This window comes from Hordeum vulgare, chromosome 2H (genome assembly GCF_904849725.1).
Source record: "Hordeum vulgare subsp. vulgare chromosome 2H, MorexV3_pseudomolecules_assembly, whole genome shotgun sequence".
Taxonomy (NCBI): Eukaryota; Viridiplantae; Streptophyta; class Magnoliopsida; order Poales; family Poaceae; genus Hordeum; species Hordeum vulgare.
This window is the reverse complement of record NC_058519.1, coordinates 546,978,258-547,005,332: the sequence shown is the minus strand read 5'-3', so window position 1 is coordinate 547,005,332 and position 27,075 is coordinate 546,978,258. Positions and strand designations below refer to the sequence as shown.

At 44.7% G+C, this 27,075-nt stretch overlaps 1 protein-coding gene across 1 annotated transcript; it reads right to left on the bottom strand.

Annotated features, from left to right (window-relative positions):
• Positions 1 to 21,749: 21,749 nt before the first annotated feature.
• Positions 21,750 to 26,346, bottom strand: LOC123427150 (probable GMP synthase [glutamine-hydrolyzing]). Its single transcript, XM_045111125.1, has 5 exons — positions 25,205 to 26,346; positions 23,147 to 23,204; positions 22,841 to 22,924; positions 22,622 to 22,763; positions 21,750 to 22,312 (listed from the first exon to the last, which is right to left on the bottom strand). Exons 1-5 carry the CDS (start codon positions 25,683 to 25,685, stop codon positions 21,908 to 21,910), a joined length of 1,170 nt encoding a protein of 389 aa, XP_044967060.1. The 5' UTR covers positions 25,686 to 26,346; the 3' UTR covers positions 21,750 to 21,907.
• Positions 26,347 to 27,075: the final 729 nt, after the last annotated feature.

Sequence of the window (27,075 nt, the reverse complement as noted above, 5' to 3'; positions counted from 1 at the left end):
AGGGGACAAGATGCATCTTTGTGTTGCTGCTACTAAGGATAAAATGATGGGGTCTATTCATATTGCTTGAGTTTACTTTCTCTACATCATGTCATTGTTCTCCATGCATTACTCTGTTTTACTTAATACTCTAGATGCATGTTGGATAGAGGTCGATGAGTGGAGTAATAGTAATAGGTGCAGGCAGGAGTCAGCCTATTTGTTTATGGGCGTGATCCCTATATACACATGATCATTGCCGTGAGTATCACATAACTATCCGCTTTTTTGTCAATTGCCCAACAATAATTTGTTCACCTACCGTATGCTATTTTTCATGAGTTATGCCTTTAGGGAAAACTATGGCCCCTGGGTCTGTTCACAACATATTGATAAAACCTTCAATACCTTGTTTTCATTTACTTTTTTTATTTTATCTTGCTATCTAAAATTATCTACACACCTCACTCTCTTGCAAATAAAAACACAAGAGGATTGACAACCCTCTTGCCCATGTTGGGTGCAATTTGTTTGTTCATTTGTGTGCAGCCGCTGAAGACGGTTGTGGTTGATATTCCTATTGGTTCGATAAACCTTGGTTTCATAACTGAGAGAAATACTTACCCACAATGTGCTACAATAACCCATTACTCTTCATGGCAAACCCTACGCAGATCACAAGTATCAAGGCGCTCTCTCACTGAGTTGGTAGAGGCGACTCTCTTCTATGGTGGTGCCTAGTCGCTAGATGCGTTGTTGGCCCTCCCATGATGGAGTTGTGCGTTTCTTGGTGGAGACATGGGCAATATTTGGGCTGATTGGACTGCTTCTTTGGCAGCTACTCACTAGAGACTTCAAGCGCGACTATGTCCAGCTGTTTTGAGCGGCAGCGCCGTCCATGTGTGTAGTGTCAGAGGAATCTGTTGGAAATATGCCCTAGAGGCAATAATAATTAGTTATTATTATATTTCTTTGTTCATGATAATCATTTATTATCCATGCTATAATTGTATTGATTGGAAACACAATACTTGTGTGGATACATAGACAAAACACTGTCCCTAGTAAGCCTCTAGTTGACTAGCTCGTTGATCAAAGATGGTCAAAGTTTCCTGGCCATAGGCAAGTGTTGTTACTTGATAACGGGATCACATCATTAGGAGAATCATGTGATGGACTAGACCCAAACTAATAGACATAGCATGTTGATCGTGTCATTTTGTTGCTACTGTTTTCTGCGTGTCAAGTATTTGTTCCTATGACCATGAGATCATATAACTCACGGACACCGGAGGAATTCTTTGTGTGTATCATCCGTCGCAACGTAACTGGGTGACTATAAATATGCTCTACAGGTATGTCCGAAGGTGTTCGTTGAGTTAGTATGGATCAAGACTGGGATTTTTCACTCCGTGTGACGGAGAGGTATCTCGGGGCCCACTCGGTAATACAACATCACACACAAGCCTTGCAAGCAATGTAACTTAATGTAAGTTGCGGGATCTTGTATTACGGAACGAGTAAAGAGACTTGCCGGTAAACGAGATTGAAATAGGTATGCGGATACTAACGATCAAATCTCGGGCAAGTAACATACCGAAGGACAAAGGGAATGACATACGGGATTATATGAATCCTTGGCACTGAGGTTCAAACGATAAGATCTTCGTAGAATATGTAGGATCCAATATGGGCATCCAGGTCCCGCTATTGGATATTGACCGAGGAGTCTCTCGGTTCATGTCTACATAGTTCTCGAACCCGCAGGATCTGCACACTTAAGGTTCGACGTTGTTTTATGCGTATTTGAGTTATATGGTTGGTTACCGAATGTTGTTCGGAGTCCCGGATGAGATCACGGACGTCACGAGGGTTTCCGAAATGGTCCGGAAACAAATATTGATATATAGGATGACCTCATTTGATTACCGAAAGGTTTTCGGAGTTACCGGGAATGTACCGGGAATGACGAATGGGTTCCGGGAGTTCACCGGAGGGGCAACCCACCCCGGGGAAGCCCATAGGCCTTGAGGGTGGCGCACCAGCCCTTAGTGGGCTGGTGGGACAGCCCAAAAGGGCCCTATGCGCCTAGGAAATAAAATCAAAGAGAAAAGAAAAAAAAAGGAGGTGGGAAGGGAAGGAAGGACTCCCACCCACCAAACCAAGTCCAACTCGGTTTGGGGGGGGAGCCTTCCCCCTTGGCTCGGCAGACCCCCTTGGGGCTCCTTGAGCCCCAAGGCAAGGTCCCCTCCCTCCCGCCTATATATACGGAGGTTTTAGGGCTGATTTGAGATGACTTTTCCACGGCAGCCCGACCACATACCTCCTCGGTTTTTCCTCTAGATCGCGTTTCTGCGGAGCTCGGGCGGAGCCCTGCTGAGACAAGATCATCACCAACCTCCGGAGCGCCGTCACGCTGCCGGAGAACTCTTCTACCTCTCCGTCTCTCTTGCTGGATCAAGAAGGCCGAGATCATCGTCGAGCTGTACGTGTGCTGAACGCGGAGGTGTCGTCCGTTCGGTACTAGATCGTGGGACTGATCGCGGGATTGTTCGCGGGGCGGATCGAGGGACGTGAGGACGTTCCACTACATCAACCGCGTTCACTAACGCTTCTGCTGTACGGTCTACAAGGGTACGTAGATCACTCATCCCCTCTCTTAGATGGACATCACCATGATAGGTCTTCGTGCGCGTAGGAAAATTTTTGTTTCCCATGCGACGTTCCACCAACAGTGGCATCATGAGCTAGGTTCATGCGTAGTTGTCTTCTCGAGTAGAACACAAAAGTTTTTGTGGGCGGTGATGTGCGTTTTGCTGCCCTCCTTAGTCTTTTCTTGATTCCGCGGTATTGTTGGATTGAAGCGGCTTGGACCGACATTACTCGTACGCTTACGAGAGACTGGTTTCATCGCTACGAGTAACCCCGTTGCTCAAAGATGACTGGCAAGTGTCAGTTTCTCCAACTTTAGTTGAATCGGATTTGACCGAGGAGGTCCTTGGATGAGGTTAAATAGCAACTCATATATCTCCGTTGTGGTGTTTGCGTAAGTAAGATGCGATCCTACTAGATACCCGTGGTCACCACGTAAAACATGCAACAACAAAATTAGAGGACGTCTAACTTGTTTTTGCAGGGTATGCTTGTGATGTGATATGGCCAACGATGTGATGTGATATATTGGATGTATGAGATGATCATGTTGTAATAGATAATATCGACTTGCACGTCGATGGTACGGCAACCGGCAGGAGCCATAGGGTTGTCTTTATACTAATGTTTGTGCTTGCAGATGCGTTTACTATTTTGCTAGGATGTAGCTTTAGTAGTAATAGCATGAGTAGCACGACAACCTCGATGGCAACACGTTGATGGAGATCATGGCGTGGCGCCGGTGACAAGAAGATCGTGCCGGTGCTTTGGTGATGGAGATCAAGAAGCACGTGATGATGGCCATATCATGTCACTTATGAATTGCATGTGATGTTAATCCTTTATGCACCTTATCCTGCTTAGAACGACGGTAGCATTATGAGGTGATCTCTCACTAAAATTTCAAGACGAAATTGTGTTCTCCCCGACTGTGCACCATTGCGACAATTCTTCGTTTCGAGACACCACGTGATGATCGGGTGTGATAGACTCAACGTTCACATACAACGGGTGCAAAACAGTTGCACACGCGGAACACTCGGGTTAAGCTTGACGAGCCTAGCATGTGCAGACATGGCCTCGGAACACATGAGACCGAAAGGTCGAGCATGAATCGTATAGTTGATATGATTAGCATAGAGATGCTTACCACTAAAACTATTCTCGACTGACGTGATGATCGGACTTGAGATAGTGGATTTGGATCATGTACCACTCAAATGACTAGAGAGATGTACTTTTTGAGTGGGAGTTCTTAAGTAATATGATTAATTGAACTAATTGTCATGAACATAGTCTAATGGTCTTTGCAAATTACGATGTAGCTTGCGCTATAGCTCTACTGTTTTAATATGTTCCTAGAGAAAATTTAGTTGAAAGTTGATAGTAGCAAACTTTGCGGACTGAGTCTGTAAAACTAAGGATTGTCCTCGTTGCTGCGCAGAAGGCTTATGTCCTTAATGCACCACTCAGTGTGCTGCACCTCGAGCGTCGTCTATGAATGTTGTGAACATCCGACATACACGTTTCTGATGACTACACGATAGTTCGGTGCAAAATACTTAATGGCTTAGAAGCGTGGCGCCGAAGACGTTTTGAAACGTCACGGAACATGAGTGATGTTCTAAATAGATGAAGTTGTGATTTCATGCTTGTGCCCTTGTTAAGAGGTATGAGACCTCCGACAAGATTCTTTGTCCATGAAGTAAAGGAGAAAAACTCAATCGTTGAGCGTGTGCTCAGATTGTCTGAGTACGACAATCACTTGAATCAAGTGGGAGTTAATCTTCTAGATGAGATAGTGATGGTTCTCCAAAGTCACTGCCACCAAGCTGTGAGAGCTTCGTGATGAACTATAACATATCAAGGATACATACAATGATCCTTGAGAGATTCGTGATGTATGACACTGCAAAAGTAGAAATCAAGAAGGAGCATCAATGGTTGATGGTTAGTAAAACCACTAAGTTTCATGAAAGGCAAGGGCTAGAAGGGATACTTCGTGAAACAGCAAAACAGTTGGTGCACTAATGAAGAGACCCAAGTCTAAACCCAAACCCGAGACTAAGTGCTTCTGTTATGAGGGGAACGGTCACTGAGGCAGAGCTATCCTAGATGCTTGGTAGATAAGTAGGCTGGCAAAGTCAAAAGTAGTATATTTGATATACATGATGTTGATGTGTGCTTTACTAGTACTCCTAGTAGCGCGAGGGTATTGGATACCGGTTCAGTTGCTAAGTGATTGGTAACACGAAATGAAAGCTACGGAATAAACGGAGACTAGCTAAAGGCGAGGTGACGATACGTGTTGGAAGTGTTTCCAAGGTTGATATGATCAAACGTCGCACGCTCCCTCTATCATCGGGATTGGTGGTGAAACTCAAATAATTGTTATTTGGTGTTTGCGTTGAGCATGAACATGATTGGATCGTGTTTGTTGCAATACGATTATTCATTTAAAAGAATAATAGTTATTCTATTTGCTTGAATAATTACCCTCAATTGTTTATTGAATCTCGATCATAGTGTTACGCATGTTCATAATATTAGTGCCAAAAGATAAAAAGTAATAATGATAGCACCACTGAGTTGTGGCACTGCCACTTGAGTCATGTTGGTGTAAAATGCATGAAGAAGCTCCATGCTGATGGATCGTTTGGACTCACTTGATTTTGAATCACTTGAGACATGCAAAACATGCCACATGAAACAAGTAGAGTAACTTGTTGGGAGTAATGCATTTTTGATGTGTGCAGTCCAATAAGTGCTAAGGCACGCAGTGGATATCATTATGTTCTTACTTCACTGACGATTTGAGTAGATAGAGGAGTATTTACTTGATGATTCACAAGTCTGAAATGTTGAAAAGTTCAAAGCTATTTTAGAGTAAAGATCATCGTGACAAGAGGATAAACAGTCTACGATATGATCATAGAGATGAATATCTGAGTTACGAGTTTTGGTACGCAGTTAAGACAATGTGGAAATTGTTTCGCAGTTCATGCCACCTGGAACACCATAGTGTGATGATGTGTCTGAACGTCTTAGCCACGCCCTATTTGATATGGTGCATACTATGATGTCTCTTATCGAATTACCACTATCCTTTATGGGTTATGCATTAGAGACAACCGCATTCACTTTGAATAGGGCACCGCGTATTTCCGTTGAGATGACACATTATAGACTAAGGTTTAGAGAAATCTAAGCTATCGTTTCTTGAAAGTTTGGAGCTGCGATGCTTATGTGAAAAAGTTTAAGTCTGATAAGCTCGAACCCAAAGCGGATAAATGCATCTTCATAAGATATCCAAAACAGTTGGATACATCTCCTCTCTCAAATCCGGAAGCAAAGTGTTTGTTTCTAGAAACGGGTTCTTTCTTGAGGAAAGGTTTCTCTCGAAAGAATTGAGTGGGAGGGTGATAGAACTTGATGAGGTTATTGAACCATCACTTCGACTAGTGTGTAGCAGGGCACAGGAAGTTGTTCCTGTGGCGCCTACACCAATTGAAGTGGAAGCTGATGATGGTGATCATTGAGCTTCGGATCAAGTTACTACAAACCTCGTAGGTCGACAAGGTCGCGTACTACTACAGAGTGATATGGTAACCCTGTCTTGGAGGTCATGTTGTTGAACAATAATGAACCTACAAGCTGTGAAGAAGCGATGGTGGGCCCGGATTCCGACAAATGGCTGGAGGCCATGAAATCCGAGAGAGGATCCATGTATGAAAACAAAGTGTAGACTTTGGAAGAACTACTTGATGGTCGTGGGACTATTGAGTAAAGATGGATCATTAAAAGAAAGACAGACGACGATGGTGATAAGTCACTATTAAGAAAAGATCGACTTGTCGCAAAGATGTTTCCGACATGATCAAACAGTTGACTATGATGAGACTTTCTCACTCGTAGCGATGCTAAAGGTCTGTTAGAATTATGTTAGTTGTTGATGCATTATTTATGAAATATTGCACGTAGGATGTCAAAACATTGTTTTCTCGACGGTTTCCTTGAGCAAACATTGTATGTGATACAACCAGAAGGTTTTGTCGATCCTAAAGATACTAGCAAGTATGCAAGCTCCAGTAATCCTTCAATGGACTGGTGCAAGCATCTCGGAGTTGGAATATACACTTTGATGAGATGATCAAAGATTTTGGGTTTGTACAAGGTTTATGAGAAACTTGTATTTCCAAAGAAGTGAGTGGGAGCACTATAGAATTTCAGATAAGTATATGTTGTTGACATATTGTTGATCAGAAGTAATGTAGAATTTCTGTGAAGCATAAAAGGTTGTTTCAAAGGAGTTTTTCAAGGGAATACCTGGATTGAGCTACTTGAACGTTGAGCATCAAGAACTATGGAGATAGATCAAAACGCTTAATAGAAGTTTCAACAAGATGCATGCCTTGATAAGTTTTTGAAGAAATTCGAAATAGATCAGCAAAGAAGGAGTTCTTGACTGTGTTGTAAGGTGTGAATTTGAGTAAGACTCAAAACCCGACCACGGCAGAATAAAGAGAATAGATGAAGGTCGTCTTCTATGCCTTAGCCGTAGACTCTAAAGTATGCCATGCTGAGTACCGCACCTGATGTGTGCCTTGCAGCAAGTCTGTTAAGAGGTACACAGAGTGATCCGGGATTGAATCACTCATCAGCGGTCAAAGTTATCCTTAGTAACTAAATAGACTAAGGAATTTTTCTCGATTATGGAGGTGGTTAAAGAGTTCGTCGTAAAGGGTTACGTTGATGCAAGCTTTGACACTAATCCGAATAACTATGAGTAGTGAAACGGATTCGTATAGTAGAGTAGATATTTGGAGCATTTCCGAATAGCACGTAGTAGCAGCATCTATAAGATGACATAAAGATCTGTAAAGAACACACGGATCTGAAAGTTTCAGAACCGTTGACTAAAACCTCTCTCACGAGCAAGACGTGATCAGACCCCAGAACTATATGGGTGTTGGATTCGTTGAAATCACATGGTGATGTGAACTAGATTATTGACTCTAGTGCAAGTGGGAGACTGTTGGAAATATGCCCTAGAGGCAATAATAATTAGTTATTATTATATTTCTTTGTTCATGATAATCATTTATTATCCATGCTATAATTGTATTGATTGGAAACACACAATACTTGTGTGGATACATAGACAAAACACTGTCCCTAGTAAGCCTCTAGTTGACTAGCTCGTTGATCAAAGATGGTCAAGGTTTCCTGGCCATAGGCAAGTGTTGTTACTTGATAACGGGATCACATCATTAGGAGAATCATGTGTTGGAATAGACCCAAACTAATAGACGTAGCATGTTGATCGTGTCATTTTGTTGCTACTGTTTTCTGCGTGTCAGGTATTTGTTCCTATGACCATGAGATCATATAACTCACGGACACCGAAGGAATGCTTTGTGTGTATCAAACGTCGCAACGTAACTGGGTGACTATAAATATGCTCTACAGGTATCTCCGAAGGTGTTCGTTGAGTTAGTATGGATCAAGACTGGGATTTGTCACTCCGTGTGACGGAGAGGTATCTCGGGGCCCACTCGGTAATACAACATCACACACAAGCCTTGCAAGCAATGTAACTTAATGTAAGTTGCGGGATCTTGTATTGCGGAACGAGTAAAGAGACTTGCCGGTAAACGAGATTGAAATAGGTATGCGGATACTAACGATCAAATCTCGGGCAAGTAACATACCGAAGGACAAAGGGAATGACATACGGGATTATATGAATCCTTGGCACTGAGGTTCAAACGATAAGATCTTCGTAGAATATGTAGGATCCAATATGGGCATCCAGGTCCCGCTATTGGATATTGACCGAGGAGTCTCTCGGGTCATGTCTACATAGTTCTCGAACCCGCAGGGTCTGCACACTTAAGGTTCGACGTTGTTTTATGCGTATTTGAGTTATATGGTTGGTTACCGAATGTTGTTCGGAGTCCCGGATGAGATCACGGACGTCACGAGGATTTCCGGAATGGTCCGGAAACGAAGATTGATATATAGGATGACCTCATTTGATTACCGGAAGGTTTTCGGAGTTACCGGGAATGTACCGGGAATGACGAATGGGTTCCGGGAGTTCACCGGAGGGGCAACCCACCCCGGGGAAGCCCATAGGCCTTGAGGGTGGCGCACCAGCCCTTAGTGGGCTGGTGGGACAGCCCAAAAGGGCCCTATGCGCCTAGGAAAGAAAATCAAAGAGAAAAGAAAAAAAAAAGGAGGTGGGAAGGGAAGGAAGGACTCCCACCCACCAAACCAAGTCCAACTCGGTTTGGGGGGGGAGCCTTCCCCCTTGGCTCGGCCGACCCCCTTGGGGCTCCTTGAGCCCCAAGGCAAGGTCCCCTCCCTCCCACCTATATATACGGAGGTTTTAGGGCTGATTTGAGACGACTTTTCCACGGCAGCCCGACCACATACCTCCTCGGTTTTTCCTCTAGATCGCGTTTCTGCGGAGCTCGGACGGAGCCCTGCTGAGACAAGGTCATCACCAACCTCCGGAGCACCGTCACGCTGCCGGAGAACTCTTCTACCTCTCCATCTCTCTTGCTGGATCAAGAAGGCCGAGATCATCGTCGAGCTGTACGTGTGCTGAACGCGGAGGTGCCGTCCGTTCGGTACTAGATCGTCGGACTGATCTCGGGATTGTTCGCGGGGCGGATCGAGGGACGTGAGGACGTTCCACTACATCAACCGCGTTCACTAACGCTTCTGCTGTATGGTCTACAAGGGTACGTAGATCACTCATCCCCTCTCGTAGATGGACATCACCATGATAGGTCTTCGTGCGCGTAGGAAAATTTTTGTTTCCCATGCGACGTTCCCCAACAGAATCTAGCCCAGCCTCGTCCCAGTGTCCTCTAGAGTGTCACTCATCTGTTGGAGATGCCTGGATTGGTGGTGTTGACGCCTGGCCTAGTGACAGACAGGTTGGATCGGGCGGCGTGAGGGCCTGTTGTCGTGATGATAAAGGTAAGGTGGTGGTACTCATGCTCTTTTCGCATCACGACAACGGCCTACATGATCGGTCCTCTTCGATCTGACCATCATCGCCTTTCGGAACGGATGTCGAAGATTTTTCTTTGGATATATGGACTTGTTAGTTTTCTGTCATGCATGCCCATAACATCCTAGGAGGTTCTGGGGGTGCGGCGTGAAGCTCTATTGGCTGGTGACATCTTGGGACATGTCGGCTTCTCAATTTCCATGGTGGAGACAACGTTGGACAAGGTCATGGTGGCCTAGATTAGATGATCGGTTACACACACAAGGCCTTGAAGGTGATGGAGCCAGACAAGTGTTAAATAACTCTCAGGAGCAACAATGATAAGTGGGGGCAGCAACACTCGAGTATTTCATCTTTGGTGATACTCCTTAGGTGCCAAGTCGTGACTTTCAGGGTGAAAACCTAGGGCCTCGCCTTCATTGTGCGTAGCGATTGACTTGTTGAAGGAATTGTTTTGATAACGCGGAATTTTTTCAAGGTAAAAATCTAAGATCGGACAACAACGGTGCTAGTGCATGATACGTCTCCGTCGTATCTACTTTTCCGAACTCTTTTGCCCTTGTTTTGGACACTAATTTGCATGATTTGAATGGAACTAACCCGGACTAACGCTGTTTTCAGTAGAATTGCCATGGTGTTGTTTTTGCGCAAAAATAAAAGTTCTCGGAATGACCTGAAAATTTATGGAGAATTTTTCTGGAATTTATGAAAAATACTGGCGCAAGAATCAGCGGAGGAAGTGGAATCGTGAGCCCACAAGCCCACTAGGCGCGCCCCCTGGCCGCGCGTGGCAGGCTTGTGGGGCCCACAACGCTCCACCGCCTCCAATCTCAGCTCTATTTAGCCCGTCTCGCCCGGAAAAAAATCAAGGAGAAGAGTTCATCGCGTTTTACGATACGGAGGCGCCGCCACCTCCTGTTCTTCATATGGAGGGCACATCTGGAGTCTGTTCTGGGCTCCGGAGAGGGGAAATCATCGCCATCGTCATCATCAACCTTCCTTCATCGCCAATTCCTTGATGCTCTTCATCGTTCGTAAGTAATCTCATCGTAGGCTTGCTGGGCGGTGATGGGTTGGATGAGATCTATCATGTAATCGAGTTAGTTTTGACGGGGATTGATCCCTAGTATCCAGTATGTTCTGAGATTGATGTTGCTACTACTTTCCCATGCTTAATGCTTGTCACTAGGGCCCGAGTGCCATGATTTCATATCTAAACCTATTATGTTGTCGCCAATATATGTGTGTTTTAGATCCTATCTTGCAGTTGTAGTCACCTACTATGTGTTATGACCCGGCAACCCCGGAGTGACAATAGCCAGAACCACTCCCGGAGATGACCATAGTATGAGGAGTTCATGTATTCACCAAGTGTTAATGCGTTGGTCCGGTTCTTTATTAAAAGGAGAACCTTACTATCCCGTAGTTTCCATTAGGACCCCGCTGCCACGGGAGGGATGGACAATAGATGTCATGCAAGTTCTTTTCCCTAAGCACGTATGACTACATACGGAATACATGCCTACATTAGATTGACGAACGAGAGCTAGTTATATATCTCTCCGTGTTATAACGGTTACATGATGAATAGCATCCGGCATAATCATCCATCACCAATCCAATGCCTACGAGTTTTTCCTACTGGTCCTTGCTACGTTACTTTGCTGTTGCTGCTGTTACTCTGTTGCTACTGATGTGACTTTGCTGCTACTGGTTACTGTTGCTACTGCTGCTATCATACTACCTTGCTACTGATACTTTGCTGCAGACACTAAATCTTTCAGGTGTGGTTGAATTGACAACTCAACTGCTAATACTTGAGAATATTCTTTCGCTTCCCCTTGAGTCGAATCAATAAATTTGGGTTGAATACTCTACCCTCGAAAACTATTGCAATCCCCTATACTTGTGGGTTATCAAGACTATTTTCTGGCGTTGTTGCCGGGGAAGCACAGCTATATTCTCTGAGTCACTTGGGATTTACGTCTGCTGGTCACCATGAGGAATCCGATAGATCCAAGAACTAAAGTCTTGCCCTCAACTACGAGGACAGGTAAGGAACTACCATCTAGCTCTGCACTTGATTCACCTTCAGTTATGAGTAAGTTTGCGACACCGCCTCCTGCTAGAAATCTTGATATGTCGCCTGTGCTTCATGATGCTACTTCTGCTGCCCATGATGCTTATGATTATGCTATGCTGGATACTGCTTTGCCTGGTGATGCTATGCTTGACACTGCTTTGCCACTAGGTGCATTCCTTGATGCACAAATTGCTAGAGTTGCTGCTAGATGTGATAATACTTCTGAAACTGCTGATACTATTGAAGTTGAACCTGCTATTTTGCCTGCTAGAACTAGCTCTCCTAGAAATGAATTGCCTGATATGCCTGAGCGTTATGTTATGGAGGGAGAGATAGCTGAGGACTTTCTTGCGTGTAAGGATATCTATGATGTTGAGAAATTACTGCTCAAGTGGAAAGAAAAATCTTTGAACGCTAGGATGAAATACGACCCGAAGTTTGATACTTCGCCTATCTTTGTGACCGATAAGGATTATGAATTCTCTGTCGACCCTGAGTTAATCACTCTGGTCTAATCTGATCCTTTTCACAGTTATGAGCCTGAAACGGTTGTAGATTATCTTACCAAACTGCATGATATAGCCACCCTATTCACTAGTGAGGAAAAGATCCACCACTACTATATCCTCAAGCTGTTTCCTTTCTCGCTAAAGGATGATGCTAAGACCTGGTTCACTTTTCTTGCTCCTGGTTGTGTGCGTAGCCCCCAGGATATGGTCTACTACTTCTCTGAAAAATATTTCCCTGCCCATAAGAAGCAAGCTGCCTTGCAGGAAATATACAACTTTGCGCAAGTTGAAGAAGAGAGTCTCCCACAAGCTTGGGGAGGCTTGTCCAGCTACTGAATGCTTTGCCTGATCACCCTCTTGAGAAGAATGAAATACTTGATATCTTCTATAATGGACTTACCGATGCTTCTAGAGACCACCTAGATAGTTGTGATGGTTGTGTTTTTAGGGAACAAACCGTAGAACAAGCTGAGATCCTATTGAATAACATCTTGTGCAATGAGAATGCTTGGACTATTCCCGAACCACCTCCTAAGACAACTCCAAAGAAAAGAGGTATTCTATTCCTCGGTCCTGAAGATATGCAGGAAGCTAAGAAATCTATGCGAGAGAAAGGCATTAAATCTGAAGATGTCAAAAATCTACCACCTATCGAAGAGATCCATGGTCTTGATAACCCGATACAGGTAGTAGAAGTAAATTCTCTGTGTAGGTTTGATGAGAGTGATATTCCTTTTGATAAACCTGCTAGCCTATGCCTGGATGAATTTGATAACTTTGTTGCCAAACAACAGAGTTTCAATGATTATGTTAGCAGACAATTGGAATAGAATGCTCATATGCTTAGTCATTTAAGTGCTTGTGTGGACAGAAATGTGAATGATCTTAAGCTCTTGAGTAAACATGTCTCTATGGTTACTACTCAGGTAGAACAAGTACTTAAAGCTCAGAATGACTTGCTCAATGAGTTGAATGACAATTCTGTCAGGGTCGTTACTAGAGGCGGTAGAATGACTCGGGAACCTTTCTATCCTAAGGGTCATCCTAAGAGAATTGAACAAGATTCTCAAGGAGTTAGCACTGATGCACCTAGTCATCCTAGAAAGAAGAAGAAAGATGATAGGAACCTGCACGCTAGCAACCCTGTTGCTGCTACACCTGAGAGTCCAAACGATGTCTCTGTTTCTGATGCCGAAACACAATTTGGTGATGAACATGAGCCTAATGATAATATAAATAGTGATGTTCATGATGATGCTCAACCTAGCAACGATAAGGATGTGGAGATTGAACCTGTTGATCTTGATAACCCACAGCCTAAGAATAGAAGATACGATAAGAATGACTTCACTGCTAGGAAGCATGGTAAAGAAAGGGAACCATGGGTTCAGAAACCCATGCCCTTTCCTCCCAAACCATCCAAGAAAAAGGATGATGAGGATTTTGAGCGATTTGTTGAAATGATCAGACCTGTCTTTCTGCAAATGTGTTTGACAGATATGCTAAAAATGTCTTCGTATGCTAAGTACATGAAGGATATTGTGACTAATAAGAGGAGGATACCTGAAGTTGAGATTTCCACCATGCTTGCTAATTATACCTTCAAGGGTGGAACTCCTAAGAAACTAGGTGATCCCGGTGTGCCCACTATACCTTGCTCCATTAAAGGCAACTACGTTAGAACTGCTCTATGCGACCTTGGAGCCGGTGTTAGTGTTATGCGTCTCTCTCTTTATCGTAGACTTGAACTGGATAAGTTGACACCCACTGAAATCTCTCTGCAAATGGCCGACAAATCAACTTATTTCCCTATCGGCATTTGCGAGGATGTGCCTGTTGTGGTTGCTAATGTCACTATCTTAACAGACTTTGTTATTCTGGATATTCCCGAGGACGATGCCATGGCGGTCATCCTCGGAAGACCCTTTTTAAACACTGCAGGGGTTGTTATAGATTGCAACAAAGGCAATGTCACTTTCCATGTCAACGGTAATGAGCATACGGTGCACTTTCCGAAGAAACAATATCGAGTACATTGCATCAATGCTATCGAAAAAACTTCATCGATTCTTATTGGGGGCTTTGAATGCCCTATACCTCCTGTTAAGATGAAGTATGATTTGCTTGTTGGGGAAATACACATCCCCATTGAGGTAACCTAGTGACTATTCGAAAAATTCTCCGTCTTCTTTTGCGATTCGAAAAGGTTTGTCAAGGAGACTTGATCAACCTCATTGACGGATTTCTTTCGATGACCATGAGATGGATGAATCGAGGAGTCACAAACCTCTGTTCCAAGCTTTCACCTTCGGTTGCTTAGAAGAAAAGTGATAGATTTAGTTTAGTTTTCCCTGTTTTCTGTTTTAGCGTCCCGTAGAAAAGTACCCCGAAAATAAAAGTTCTTCGAACGTCCTAAAAATCAAGTATGATTTTTTCTAGAATTTTTGAAAAATACTGAGACGAAGAGCTAGTCTGGGGGCTGCACCAGTGGGCCACAAGCCCTGGAGGCGCGGGCACCCCCCTAGCCTCGCCTACCAGGCTTGTGGGGCCCACGTGCACCCCCTCCACTCATTCTTGCTCTCATCTGCTTCTCCTACCTCCAGAAAAAATCGTTTCACAGCTCAAACTCGTGTTCTTGCTCCTCTTGTTGGGATTTTCGATCTCCTTGCTCAAAGCACCATTCTCTGAACTGTTTTGGGGAAATTACTCCTTGGTAAGTGACTCCTCCATTGGTCCAATTAGTTTTTTCTCTAGTGCCTTATACTTCGCGAATTTTTGCTGCCTGGTGACCATGTTCTTGAGCTTTGCATGCTAATTCTAGCTCGTCCCAAGTGGTTTTGATGCGTAATATGGCCTCTAGGCACTTGTTGGAGTAGTTGCTACGAGTTTCGTTGAGCCTTGTTCAATTTTCCTTAGAATCACTAAAAAAATCAGAATTTTTCAGAGATGGAAAAGGGAAAAGATGAGGAGGTTCTTAAGAGGCTCTTCAAGCCGTGACCCCAAGGATGATGGAAGTGAGAAGAAGCCCAAGTATCCGGTCCCTCGAGTTGCAGAAGTTCGAGCGTGCGAGTGGCCAAACGATGTGTTCTTACACGCCGCCGGACTTTATGAGGACTTTTACTACTTGGTGGAGAACACAGGCCTTACCGCCTTCGTTGAAGATAAGTGTCCGCAATACCTCCTCCTCACTAATATCTTCATACAAAGCTTTAACTTCTATCCGAGGAAGAATCCTCCTATGGTTGAGTTCAAACTTTATGATATCCCCAGCGCATGTCACTCCAGGATTTTTGCAATGTTTGCAAATTACCTTACGTTGGGGATATTCATGAACCTCATCCAAGGGACTTGGAAGCTTTCATCGATACTATTGTTGTAGGAGAGGAGAGAGGAGTGTCTTGCGCTAGAGCTGCTAGCATTCATTTTCCCGTGCTTCGGTACTTCTCATTATTTGTGGGAAAATGTTTGATTGGCCATGGGAAAGCTGGGTCACTTAGTTCCCCAGATCTTGCGGTCCTGCGCGAAGCCCTTTATAATGATAAAACTTATAGCTTGGGCGCTATAGTAGCTCAACGGTTGAACACGAACCGTTCTAAAGGCATTGTCTATGGAGGTATCTATGCTACTCGTCTTGCTAGACATTTTGAGATACCTATTATACTGGAGGAGGAAGAAGAGATTCTTCTTCCCGAGAGATATCTAGATTATGATAGCATGGTTCGCCATGACTTTCTTCATACAGATATAAATAGAAGGATGATTTATAACCTGGTGTTTAGTCAGGGTACTCGTGAGACTATTACTTTGCCTGCTCCTTCTTTGTTCAATCTTCATGCAGGCAGGTACATTATTATGCCTTCGGACATCTACACATATTGGGGCTTAGCCCAACCACAGGTGTCCGTGCCCGAGCCACCAGTCGAGTACCAGACGCCTGTTTATCAGTGGGAGCCAGAGGAGCTCACACAGCAGTGGCATCCTCAGTCCACTCCGGAGTACCCCGGAGCTGGTTATTTCCCTCCTTGGGAGTAGACCAACTTAGGCCAAAAGCCTAAGCTTGGGGGAGTACGTATTTCTCACCGACTTTATATTCTTGCTTATTCTTTCACTTTGTTTGTCGGTGTTCACACTTTGCCACTGTATCATCCATGCTAGTATATTTTCTTTTTCTCGTTTTCTTTTCGTGTGTTTGTCTAGTTTGAGAAAACCCAAAAAGATTTTCTTTTCTTCTTTTGCTTGTTGGGAGCTTTCCCGTGTAAATAGTTTTCTTTTTCTTTGGGTCAAGGTAGAAGACCATGGTTACAATGTTTAGTGGCTCTCGCATGCATATCTGTTTATCTGTTAAAGAGCCATACTACTTTGTCTTCTCCTTTGTGTTTGCATGTAGATTCCAGCGTAGTCCAACGCACGAGCACTCTTATTATTGTTCACATCATTCGGTCATGCAAGTGAAAGGCAATAATGACGATATATGATGAAGTGACTGAGCCTAGAAAAGCTGGTATGAACTCGATCTATTTTGTTTTTGTAAATATGGCTAGCTCATCGTTCCTGATTCAGCTTTGTTGCGAGAGAAACATGTTTGCAATGACAACTTAGAGATCATATTTGCTTATGCCATGCTTACTTAGCTAGGAGCTTATAATGGTTTGTCTTGGATGCCCACATGAATGTTGAGATGACTATGATGTAGTATGATAGGATGGTATCCTCCTTTGAATGATTCAAGTGGCTTGACTTGGCACATGTTCACGCATGTAGTTGAAACAAAATCAACATAGCCTCTATGATATTCATGTTCATGGTGATTTATGTCCTACTCATGCTTGCACTCAATGTTAGTTAATCTCAATGCATTTTGATGACTGTTGTCGCTCTCTAGTTGGTCGCTTCCCAGTCTTTTGATAGCCTTCACTTGTACTAAGCAGGAATACTGCTTGTGCATCCACCTCCATAAACCCAAAGTTGTTCCACATGAGTCCACCATACCTACCTATATGCGGTATCTACCTGCCGTTCCAAGTAAATTTGCATGTGCCACTCTCTAAATCTTCAAGAAATAACCTGTTTTGCATGCCCGAACCGCTCATGTGGTGACAGGGGGGCTATCAGTATCTTCCATGCTAGGCGTGTTATCCTTGATATGTGTTTATTCACTATCATTCACAAGAAAGGGGCCGGTAATTGGAATGCCCAGTTCCATGCTCAAATCGAAAAGATAATTGCAAACAAAACTCCCCTGGATTGATGTTGGTATGGACGGCACCCGAGTATTCGGCTAGTCGTGGAGTGTGATTGATCGGTGGTTGGGGAGTCAAAACTTTACTTTTCTATTTGGGAACCGCCTATAGCATGTGTAGCGTGGAAGATGGTGATAACTCTTAGTCATTGTGTTGACAATGAAAGCATGCCACCCAAAATTATTATCTCTGTTTTCAAAAGCTTGAGCTCTGGCACCTCTGCAAAACAATGCTTCCCTCTGCGAAGGGCCTGTCTATTTATGTTCCTGTTGAGTCATCCTCCTCTTATAAAAGCACCAATTATATAGCACCTCTGTCATTTTTATGCTTTGCTTTTAATTGTGTTGAGTATGACTGTGACTGGATCTTCTTTGCCATGAATTACAATGTTTAGTCAGCCCTTGGTCTTTGAAGGTGCTCTGCATTTATGTTTTGCGGTCTCAGAAAGAGCTAGCAAGATACCATCTGTTCGTACTGCTTCATGGTTGTTTTGATTGAAGTGTTGACGTTTGAGACTTATTATGATTTGCTCACTAGTTGATTATGCCATTGATATTAGTTTACCGTGAGACCTAGATGTCATTTGCTTATGTGGTTTGCTTGTGATCTTGCTGAAATTCTGGTTATGCGTTAGACATAGTTGCAACAACAAGATCAAATAGAGTTCATCAAAGTTTTTCTTTCGTCTCTTTCAGTTTGTCAACTAAATTGCTTGAGGACAAGCAAGGCTTTAAGCTTGGGGGAGTTGATATGTCTCCGTCGTATCTACTTTTCCGAACTCTTTTGCCCTTGTTTTGGACTCTAATTTGCATGATTTGAATGGAACTAACCCGGACTAACGCTGTTTTCAGCAGAATTGCCATGGTGTTGTTTTTGCGCAGAAATAAAAGTTCTTGGAATGACCTGAAAATTTACAGAGAATTTTTCTGGAATTTATGAAAAATACTGGCGCAAGAATCAGCGGAGGAAGTGGAGCCGTGAGCCCACAAGCCCACCAGCCCCCCCCCCCCCCCCCCCCCCCGCCCGCCCGCCCGCGCCTGGCAGGCTTGTGTGGCCCACAACGCTCCACCGCCTCCAATCTCAGCTCTATTTAGTCCGTCTTGCCCGAAAAAAAATCAAGGAGAAGAGTTCATCGCGTTTTACGATACGAAGGCGCCGCCACCTCCCGTTCTTCATCTGGAGGGCAGATCTGGAGTCCGTTTTGGGCTCCGGAGAGGGGAAATTGTCGCCATCGTCATCATCAACCTTCCTTCATCGCCAATTCCATGATGCTCTTCACCGTTCGTGAGTAATCTCATCGTAAGCTTGCTGGACGGTGATGGGTTGGATGAGATCTATCATGTAATTGAGTTAGTTTTGACAGGGATTGATCCCTAGTATCCACTATGTTCTGAGATTGATGTTGTTACTACTTTGCCATGCTTAATGCTTGTCACTAGGGCCCGAGTGCCATGATTTCAGATCTGAACCTATTATGTTGTCGCCAATATATGTGTGTTTTAGATCCTATCTTGCAAGTTGTAGTCACCTACTATGTGTTATGACCCGGCAACCCGGAGTGACAATAGCCGGAACCACTTCCGGAGATGACCATATTATGAGGAGTTCATGTATTCATCAAGTGTTAATGCGTTGGTCCGGTTCTTTATTAAAAGGAGAACCTTAATATCCCGTAGTTTTCATTAGGACCCCCCTGTCATAGGAGGGATGGACAATAGATGTCATGCAAGTTCTTTTCCCTAAGGACGTATGACTACATGCGGAATACATGCCTACATTAGATTGCCGAACGGGAGCTAGTTACATATCTCTCCGTGTTATAACTGTTACATGATGAATCGCATCCAGCATAATCATCCATCACCGATCCAATGCCTACGAGTTTTTCCTACTGGTCCTTGCTACGTTACTTTGCTACTGCTGTTGTTACCCGGTTGCTACTGCTGTTATTTTGCTGCTACTGGTTACTGTTGCTACTGCTGCTATCATACTACCTTGCTATTGATACTTTGTTGTAGACACTAAATCTTTCAGGTGTGGTTGAATTGAGAACTCAACTGCTAATACTTGAGAATATTCTTTCGCTTCCCCTTGAGTCGAATCAATAAATTTGGGTTGAATACTCTACCCTCGAAAACTGTTGTGATCCCCTATACTTGTGGGTTATCAGTGCACTGTTATCTTTTTGGAGGCGTTGCTTTTAAAAACATTTCATGTTTTTCGGGTGTTGTATTTGATGTGGTAGAAGTGTTGTTGTTGAGAGGAGTTGGCTGCTTTGACAGGACCTTTGTTTTTTCCTTCCTTTTTATTTTGTTTTATTTTAAATGGTAGTTATCCTGCATTCATTAAGAAGAAAAGAGTTGCTTAGTTAATTAGGGAAAACCGAGCGAAAACCAGATTGTCGAGTTAATTATGCAAAATCGGGCAAAAACTGTTACAACCGTTGAGCGGTACACATGAAAAAAGCCCACACACATCATTTCAAAGAGGGTCTCAACGAGACAGCACACGGGCATCATCGTCTACACTCTGAGCAAGCGACTCTGACTCCTTCATAGGCGATCGTCGATCCAACCCGCACTGTAGCGGACACGTGAAGCTGCATGAAGATCAATTCCAAAATCCCAACCACCTGAGGCCATACAAGCAACTCCGACTCTGATGGAGAATTCTATATGAAAAAACCAGGCACGACTAGCGCCACGGGAGATCATCGAACGGGCTACCTGCAGCCAGTCAACTATACCGCAGGGCCCCGTTGCCGCAGCTTCAACACCATAGCAACAAACAAACCGAGGCAAAACTATGGACACGCCGAAGAAGAGCCGACTACCGCAATCATTGTCGTGTCGCCGACATTGCTCCCACCATCATTGTTGCCACAGAAGTTTGGACGCCACACCCGCCGCCAACCGCCATCCACCGGTCCCGCTCGTCGACGCCAAGCTCCCAAGACAAAGCCCCCAAGAGGGGATACAACACCAAGGCGTCGCCATCGTCCGACCACAGATCAAGGTTTCCCTCGAAGAGGCCGAAATGGCCAAAGCCGCGTACGAGGGGTGGGAGAACAAACAACGATGCCTCCAAGAAGGTCAACGACAGCCATAGTCGCCGCCATTGCTGGTCACGGCACCAGGCCAAGACATGGTTTTCACCAAGCTCCACACCACCTTAGCCGCACATTATCCTGCATTGGCGTTGGCATACCCACCAAACATCACCAACATCGAAGGTGCCCATCGACAAAGAAGCGCCAATATTGTCGTAGCCAATTGCACCTCGCGGAGACCACCGATGGCTGGAAACCAGATCCGCATCACATGCCGCCGGAGCGCACTTCCTCGATGCCACGAGCCTCCGATCCACACACCCACACGGGCGTCCACGCAATGCCACACTGCGCACACACACACCGGTCGCGCCCCTCGCGGCCGAAGCCGCCGCTAGAGTGCCTTGCAGGCCGCTCAAGCTCTGGACCTCGCGTGCGCACCTGTCAAGCCTCCCTGTTCGGCCTCGCCCGATCCGTCGCTCCCCACGCACCACACGCCTCGCCAGATCGACGACACCTCCTCCGCCCCTCGCACGCCCCTGGCGGGCCTCTTGATCCTCAACATCGTTGACCTCCACAGCTCACAACCCCACCAAGGAGCCGCCATGAATGCCGCACATAGTAGCCCGTCCCGCAGCGCTCCCCACCCAGACGAAGCCACGCCAGATCCGACCTAGAATGGCCAGATCTGGCCGCCTCGCGACTCCCTCCGCGCACCCGTGTCAGAGCAGGGGACCAACACCGTCGCCCTCCACAGGCGACCCCTAGAGTAGCCTCCCGCAGCGCCCATCAAAGAGGTCGCCGCCGAAACGCCCCCGAGCGGGTTGGGAACTACACACCACGCCGCCCAGCGAGGTGCCCCGCCGCCACCCTCCCTGGAGCCTACCCAGACTTCGCCGACGGTCTCCTCAAGCGGCCGCAAGACTATGAGAGGGGGCAGGGGAGAGGTAACCAGCGTCGGTGAAGGAATCCCCCGTGTCCCTATTGTGGGGGCGACGCGGGGGTGAGGGTTTATTGGAATGAGTTCTCCTTATTTTCTTTTTTGGTTGTGTGCATCATGTATGTTTTTACAACATCATGTAGATGCAAAGGCTAGATGTAATTGGTATCTTCGTGACACCAATATATTCCCCTTTTCAAAAAAAAAAATCAGATGGGGAAATCTATCTAACAGAGTACGAGGGCCAACCTGAGATGCCAGCTCCACAACCGATTCTGAAAAAACAAATGCATTTGCATCACAAAGAATATACATCATTACATGCTGCTGCCGTTCAACCAGTCTTAACACGCCGAGAAAAACTACCCTACGATAAACAAAATGCACACAACGCTTATACATAGCTCGAGCTCCCCTCCTCCCAGCGACCGCTACGAGATGCTGAGTTCGTCTATCGTTCTGGACAGCTCGATGTCAACTGCTAGTCCGTTGGCGGCCCCGTTCGCCTTTTGCTCCGCACCATGATTGCTGGCGCCTGAATTCGCTTCGCTGCCAGATTCGGTGGTAGGCTTAGCACCGGTTGCGGCTGCGGCGCATTCAGCAAACCGGTAGCAGGAGACAAGGTGGTCGTTCGTCATGCCGGAGACTTGCATGAAGGTGTACACGACCGTTGGGCCTACGCTACGGAAACCCCTTCGGACCAAATCTTTGCTTATTGCGTCCGCTTTAGATGTCTTGACAGGAACCTGACGGGGATACCTGAATGTGCTCAATATAGGTCTGTGGTTCACAAAGCTCCAGCAGTACTTATCAAATGACCCAAACTCCTCTATAACCTGAATGAATGATAAACACATGGTGAAGATGAGAAAATACAGTTCAAGAATAACAAAATACAGTTCAAGAATAACATTGGGGCAAAGATAACATGCGGCTTTCTTTATCAGTAGAAGTAGTGTAGGAGGCTAAATAAAACGTCAGTACGAAAGGTAAATGTTCCGTTTTTGTATGGAGTTACCAAAACATAGGGAGATTAAAACACAACCATATACATTTCACTTGTTCCAACCCTAAAGCAGCACTTAGGTTTAAGAATCGAGACTCACATAATCATGCCACAGAATTATTATGAGTAAAGGGCTAACCTTCAGTATTTGTCGGGCATTCTCAATAACACCGCGCAATTTCTGTTCAGATAACAAGGAGCTGCTCGGACTTCCAGGTGCAATAATCTTCCTCTCACTTAACTTAGAGACCAATGCAGGGTCAAAATCCATGAAAACCTCCCTGTCAAGGACACCTGAAGATGTTACCAGGGTTGCCAAATGCCAACATCCAAGTACATCAAAAGTGTAAAGAGCTACCTGAATATAGATCTCCTGTTCAAAATTGTTGGCCAAGTAAGTTCAGCCAGTGAACCCGAGAGCACCAGTAACTCAAACAACTTCCTGTAATTAACATAAGCACTTTGTAAGACGTTTTACAAAGATGTTGTATGCCTAAAGAAACTACTTCCTCTGAATCAAATATAAGACGTTTCTGCAGTTCGATATGAACTGCAAAGTATCAAAATATAAGACGGTTTTGCAGTTCAATATGAACTGCAAAAAACATCTTATATTTGGATATAGAGGGAGTAGTAATTTTTATCAAGGTTCATGATTGCATACTTGTCGTCATGAACTGGAACTCCCCATTCTTCGTCATGAAATGCAACATAACATGGATCTGCACTTGTAAGTGAATATGATCAAATCAAGTGATGACCACACTAAAGATAAGAACTTAAGAAGAATATTTTGAAAGATGAAAATGCAATATGGATTATATGAAGAGAATGATGGTCAATAGGGCAGTTGCTTTTACATGCGATGAATTCTCTAAATAAACACTAGATTGGTGATATAATCAGCTTGATCTTATTGCAGCAATTGGTAATTAAAAAGTAGGGGGGGGGGGGGGGGGGGGGGGAGGATATCCAGGTAATGAAAAGCACTAAAAATAACAATCATACACTTCGCTCGGGAGTAAAGTTCATGTCCCCCAAATTTATGATAGTCCCATACTGCGTTTCAATATGCAGCTTTGCATTATCACTGTTATGATTCAGGTGACAAAATAAAGTTGTGATTGCATATTACCAGGTCCTTATGTAATGAAAATAGCATTACTGGAGCAAAACAGGGAAGGGGCGAAAAGAACCTACTCCTGCCTCCTTTAGTATCAAGCCTATTTGTGAAAATCATTCCTCAGACATTCCAACTTGGAAATCCACAAGATTCTAGTGACTTCTCCAAAATAGTTTACATGTTTGTGAAGGTACTCAATGATTATATCCATATTTGTGGTCAGTGAATTTGTAAATAACAGGGGTAGCCCACATGCAGCTCTGTAATAGAATGCTAGCCACAGTACTCAATACTCATGGGCATCCAATTGCAAACTTGTTTGAATAGGTCATAATGATAGTCACACACACAAAGTCCTTAACTAACCAAGAAGATACCTACCGAACTATCATTTTCACCTACTCTCTTCAATAAGGTCTTATATGTAACATGACAAATATTGCTTATCCTACATGTCCTCGGAAAAAAATTGCTAGTCCGATAAAACATTGTTTCACATTTCTAAGTTCATAGCTGTTCTTTCATCGTGAATGATCTTACAGAATATCTATGTATATGTTGTTTCAGCAAGTAGAATTATAAAATATCCTTCTTTAAATCACCACTATGTGAAGGTTTTCTAGAGTAAAGTTCCTATATGAGTATATGACAAAAACTATCAGGGCATATAATTCTACACTTTCCTGGTCGTAACTAGTAATACCTACCTTCTGCATACAAAATCAGTAAAAAAAATATTGCTTACACACAACCACACCAGATCCACACTGACACATTAATGTAAACAAGAATACTGATACAGGGAAAATACAAAGGAGAACCCGGGTGCCAGCGCACCCTATATGCAAAAATAAATTAGTAATTCAGAAAAAGTTCAAAAAATTCCAAATCTTTTTTGATATTAAACATGATCAATTATTGTAGCCGTATAAAAAGATTCGTCAGGGAACGACTTCTGTTGCATCGTGGGCCAAAGATTCGGCAAAAATCGCTATATACAAATACCATACACGCTATATTGTCGTCATAAACTTGTCTTTTTTGTCCCGGAGTCATCGGGAATCATTTCTTGTCCAAACTTTTTATATGAGTACAATACTTGATCATATTTGATTCCAAACATGATTTAGAATTTTTTGAACTTTTTTGAATTACTAAATTTTTTGGTGCATATGGGGTGCGCGCGTACCCGAGAGCACCGAATCCCCGTCCACTGATACAGCGAGTAACTTCATAAGGTAGAATGACAGTCTTTAGCATTGTACCTCCTTGTGATGATAGCTTTCTAACTACTTAATCACAAAATTTCTTATTAATTGCGACAGTTGGAATCTTAAAGATCAGAGACCCCCGAAATGCTTCATCCATAAATGAATCATAAAATCCTGGTCCCCAGTTTTCATCATTGGAATATAGCGTTCTAAACTCAATAAAATGGACCTTTGCATCTGAATTTCAGATCTGATGCAGATTGCCTCCTCTCCCTACAACAAAGCCACTACTGCAGTACTAGAAACCATTGCACTAGACCAATTGCAGGTTTATATGTTCAAAGGAGTGGTGGCTCAAAAAAATGCAAAGCAATGGAAAAAGACGCACCGGTATTAGCAGTCACCCAAGCACACCTCCTCTTCAATCCAGAAGCATCACTTGGAGAAGCAGATCCAGCCTCCCTTTCCAGCATGGCAGAGACTTTATGATCAGCCTGGGAGACGGTCTTCTTCTTCCTCGGCCCAAACACCGGCCTTCCAATCCGCCCAGTGGATGCCCGGCTGCAGAAGGAGTCTGTCGAAGCGTCTGATGAGCATGAGGCATCAAGAGAGAACCCTGAGCGCAGTAGCAGCTCCTGCCGGCGCATTCCTGCCGGCACGCTGAGCGAAGGGAGCAATGTAGGCACCGCAGCAGGCTTCTTTTCCTCCACTGTCGCTGTTGCTGATGCGACATCCCTCCCAGGCCTCGGTGACGCCTTCCGGCCCCGGGTAGCAGACACAGATCGTGTCCTGCTCCCCGCAGACCGCGGCTCAGAGTCTCCGCCACCGGACGCGGGCGAGAGCCGACCCCTCGAGCTAGACCCGGACATTGCGACCAAATCAGCAACTCGTCCCAACCTCCCCAAAACCCCTCCTCCTCCTCGCCCCTTCACAGGCTTAGCAGGAAACCAAATCGACGAGTCACAGCTGGTAGAGAAACACCAAATTGCGCGAAAGCGAGAACCAGACCTCGGGCAACTCGCCGCATTCCGAACGATCCCCAGCCCTCTCCCGGCAAATCCACGAGCAAAACCCTAGCAATCGACGCCCGACCTCCCCGGCATTGCGCGGAGAGCGAGCTCAGAGGCCTCGATCTAAACCCCAGAAACTCCCAGACCTCCCGCCGCGAGCTGTTGGAGGCAAAAAGGAAAGCTCAACCGCGTAACCTCACAGGCATCGGCGGCGGGCGAGGGGACAGCTCCCGCGATGCCCGATTCGGGGTCCCCTCGAGCAGCACAACAACCCCCTCAGGACCCCGGCGACGGCGACGCGGCGCACGAGAAGCCGGGACGGAACCCTAGGAGCGCCGGGGGAGGCGGAAGGCGGAGGCGGAGCGGGGGCGGGGGCGGAGGCGGAGTTGGAGTGAGGTGTCCCGACCAGGCCGCAGCGGCCAGCAGTAGCAGCAGCTCGGAATTTACTGCCGCTGGTATTGGTGAGTGGTAGGTGCCTGGTGTTTAGCAGTAGATTTGGTTTAGCGAGGTGTTTCGGGCTTGCGTGTGCGCGTCCCGGTTTTGGTTTAGTTTTGGCCTGGCCTTGGCTTGGAGCCGCGTGCTGGTTTAGAATGCACTTGCTACACTGTATTGTTTAGGTGGGCGGCAGTCTCAAGTTTAGGATGCGCTTGATAGATCAATTTTTTTTCTTTCTTTTTCCCTTTCTTATATTTCTTTTATCTAAATAATTGTAGTCGTGAAGAATTAGTCTAGTTTTCCTTAACTACAATTATTTAGGCATAGAAGAAGTAGTATATACGACTGAGTTAGCCTGACTAAGTAAATACAGACTAAAAATCATGTTATACATCTATTAGTTTGTTTCTTTGCATCCTTCTTAACTTGGTTGAGAAGAAACTCACACATCGACGCACTCGCCGTTGAAGACGATAGTCTTTAGGGTGTTCGGAGTCGCTAACTTGAAGTGACAGTGTACATGATCCTGATCTCATAAACAACGACAAAATCGACCCAACCCATATCAAGGATGGGCATGTTGTTGATCATTCTGCATGTGTTCTATTCAAATTTTCCTTTTTTTAATTCTTTTTTTTTGTATTCTTCTCTAATTCAACAAAAGCATATCTAACCCTACTGTCATAGACACATGTAAGTTTTTATAAACAAAAACTACTTTATTAAATTGAAATAGCACTTACATTGTCCATATGGAAAGGTGCAATTACGTTTGTGGGTTCCTCCCACCAAACACTCGTAGTATTAAATCTAA

Bases quoted from the DNA above. Each gene is read 5' to 3' on its own strand.
- LOC123427150 (XM_045111125.1), bottom strand. From the start codon at position 25,685: ATGTCCGGGTCTAGCTCGAGGGGTCGGCTCTCGCCCGCGTCCGGTGGC. The intron at 22,925-23,146 runs GTATGCAATCAT...TGTTAATTACAG, and splicing joins GTTCCAGTTCATGACGACAA to GAAGTTGTTTGAGTTACTGG. The intron at 22,764-22,840 runs GTAGCTCTTTAC...TGTCCTTGACAG, and splicing joins AACAGGAGATCTATATTCAG to GGAGGTTTTCATGGATTTTG.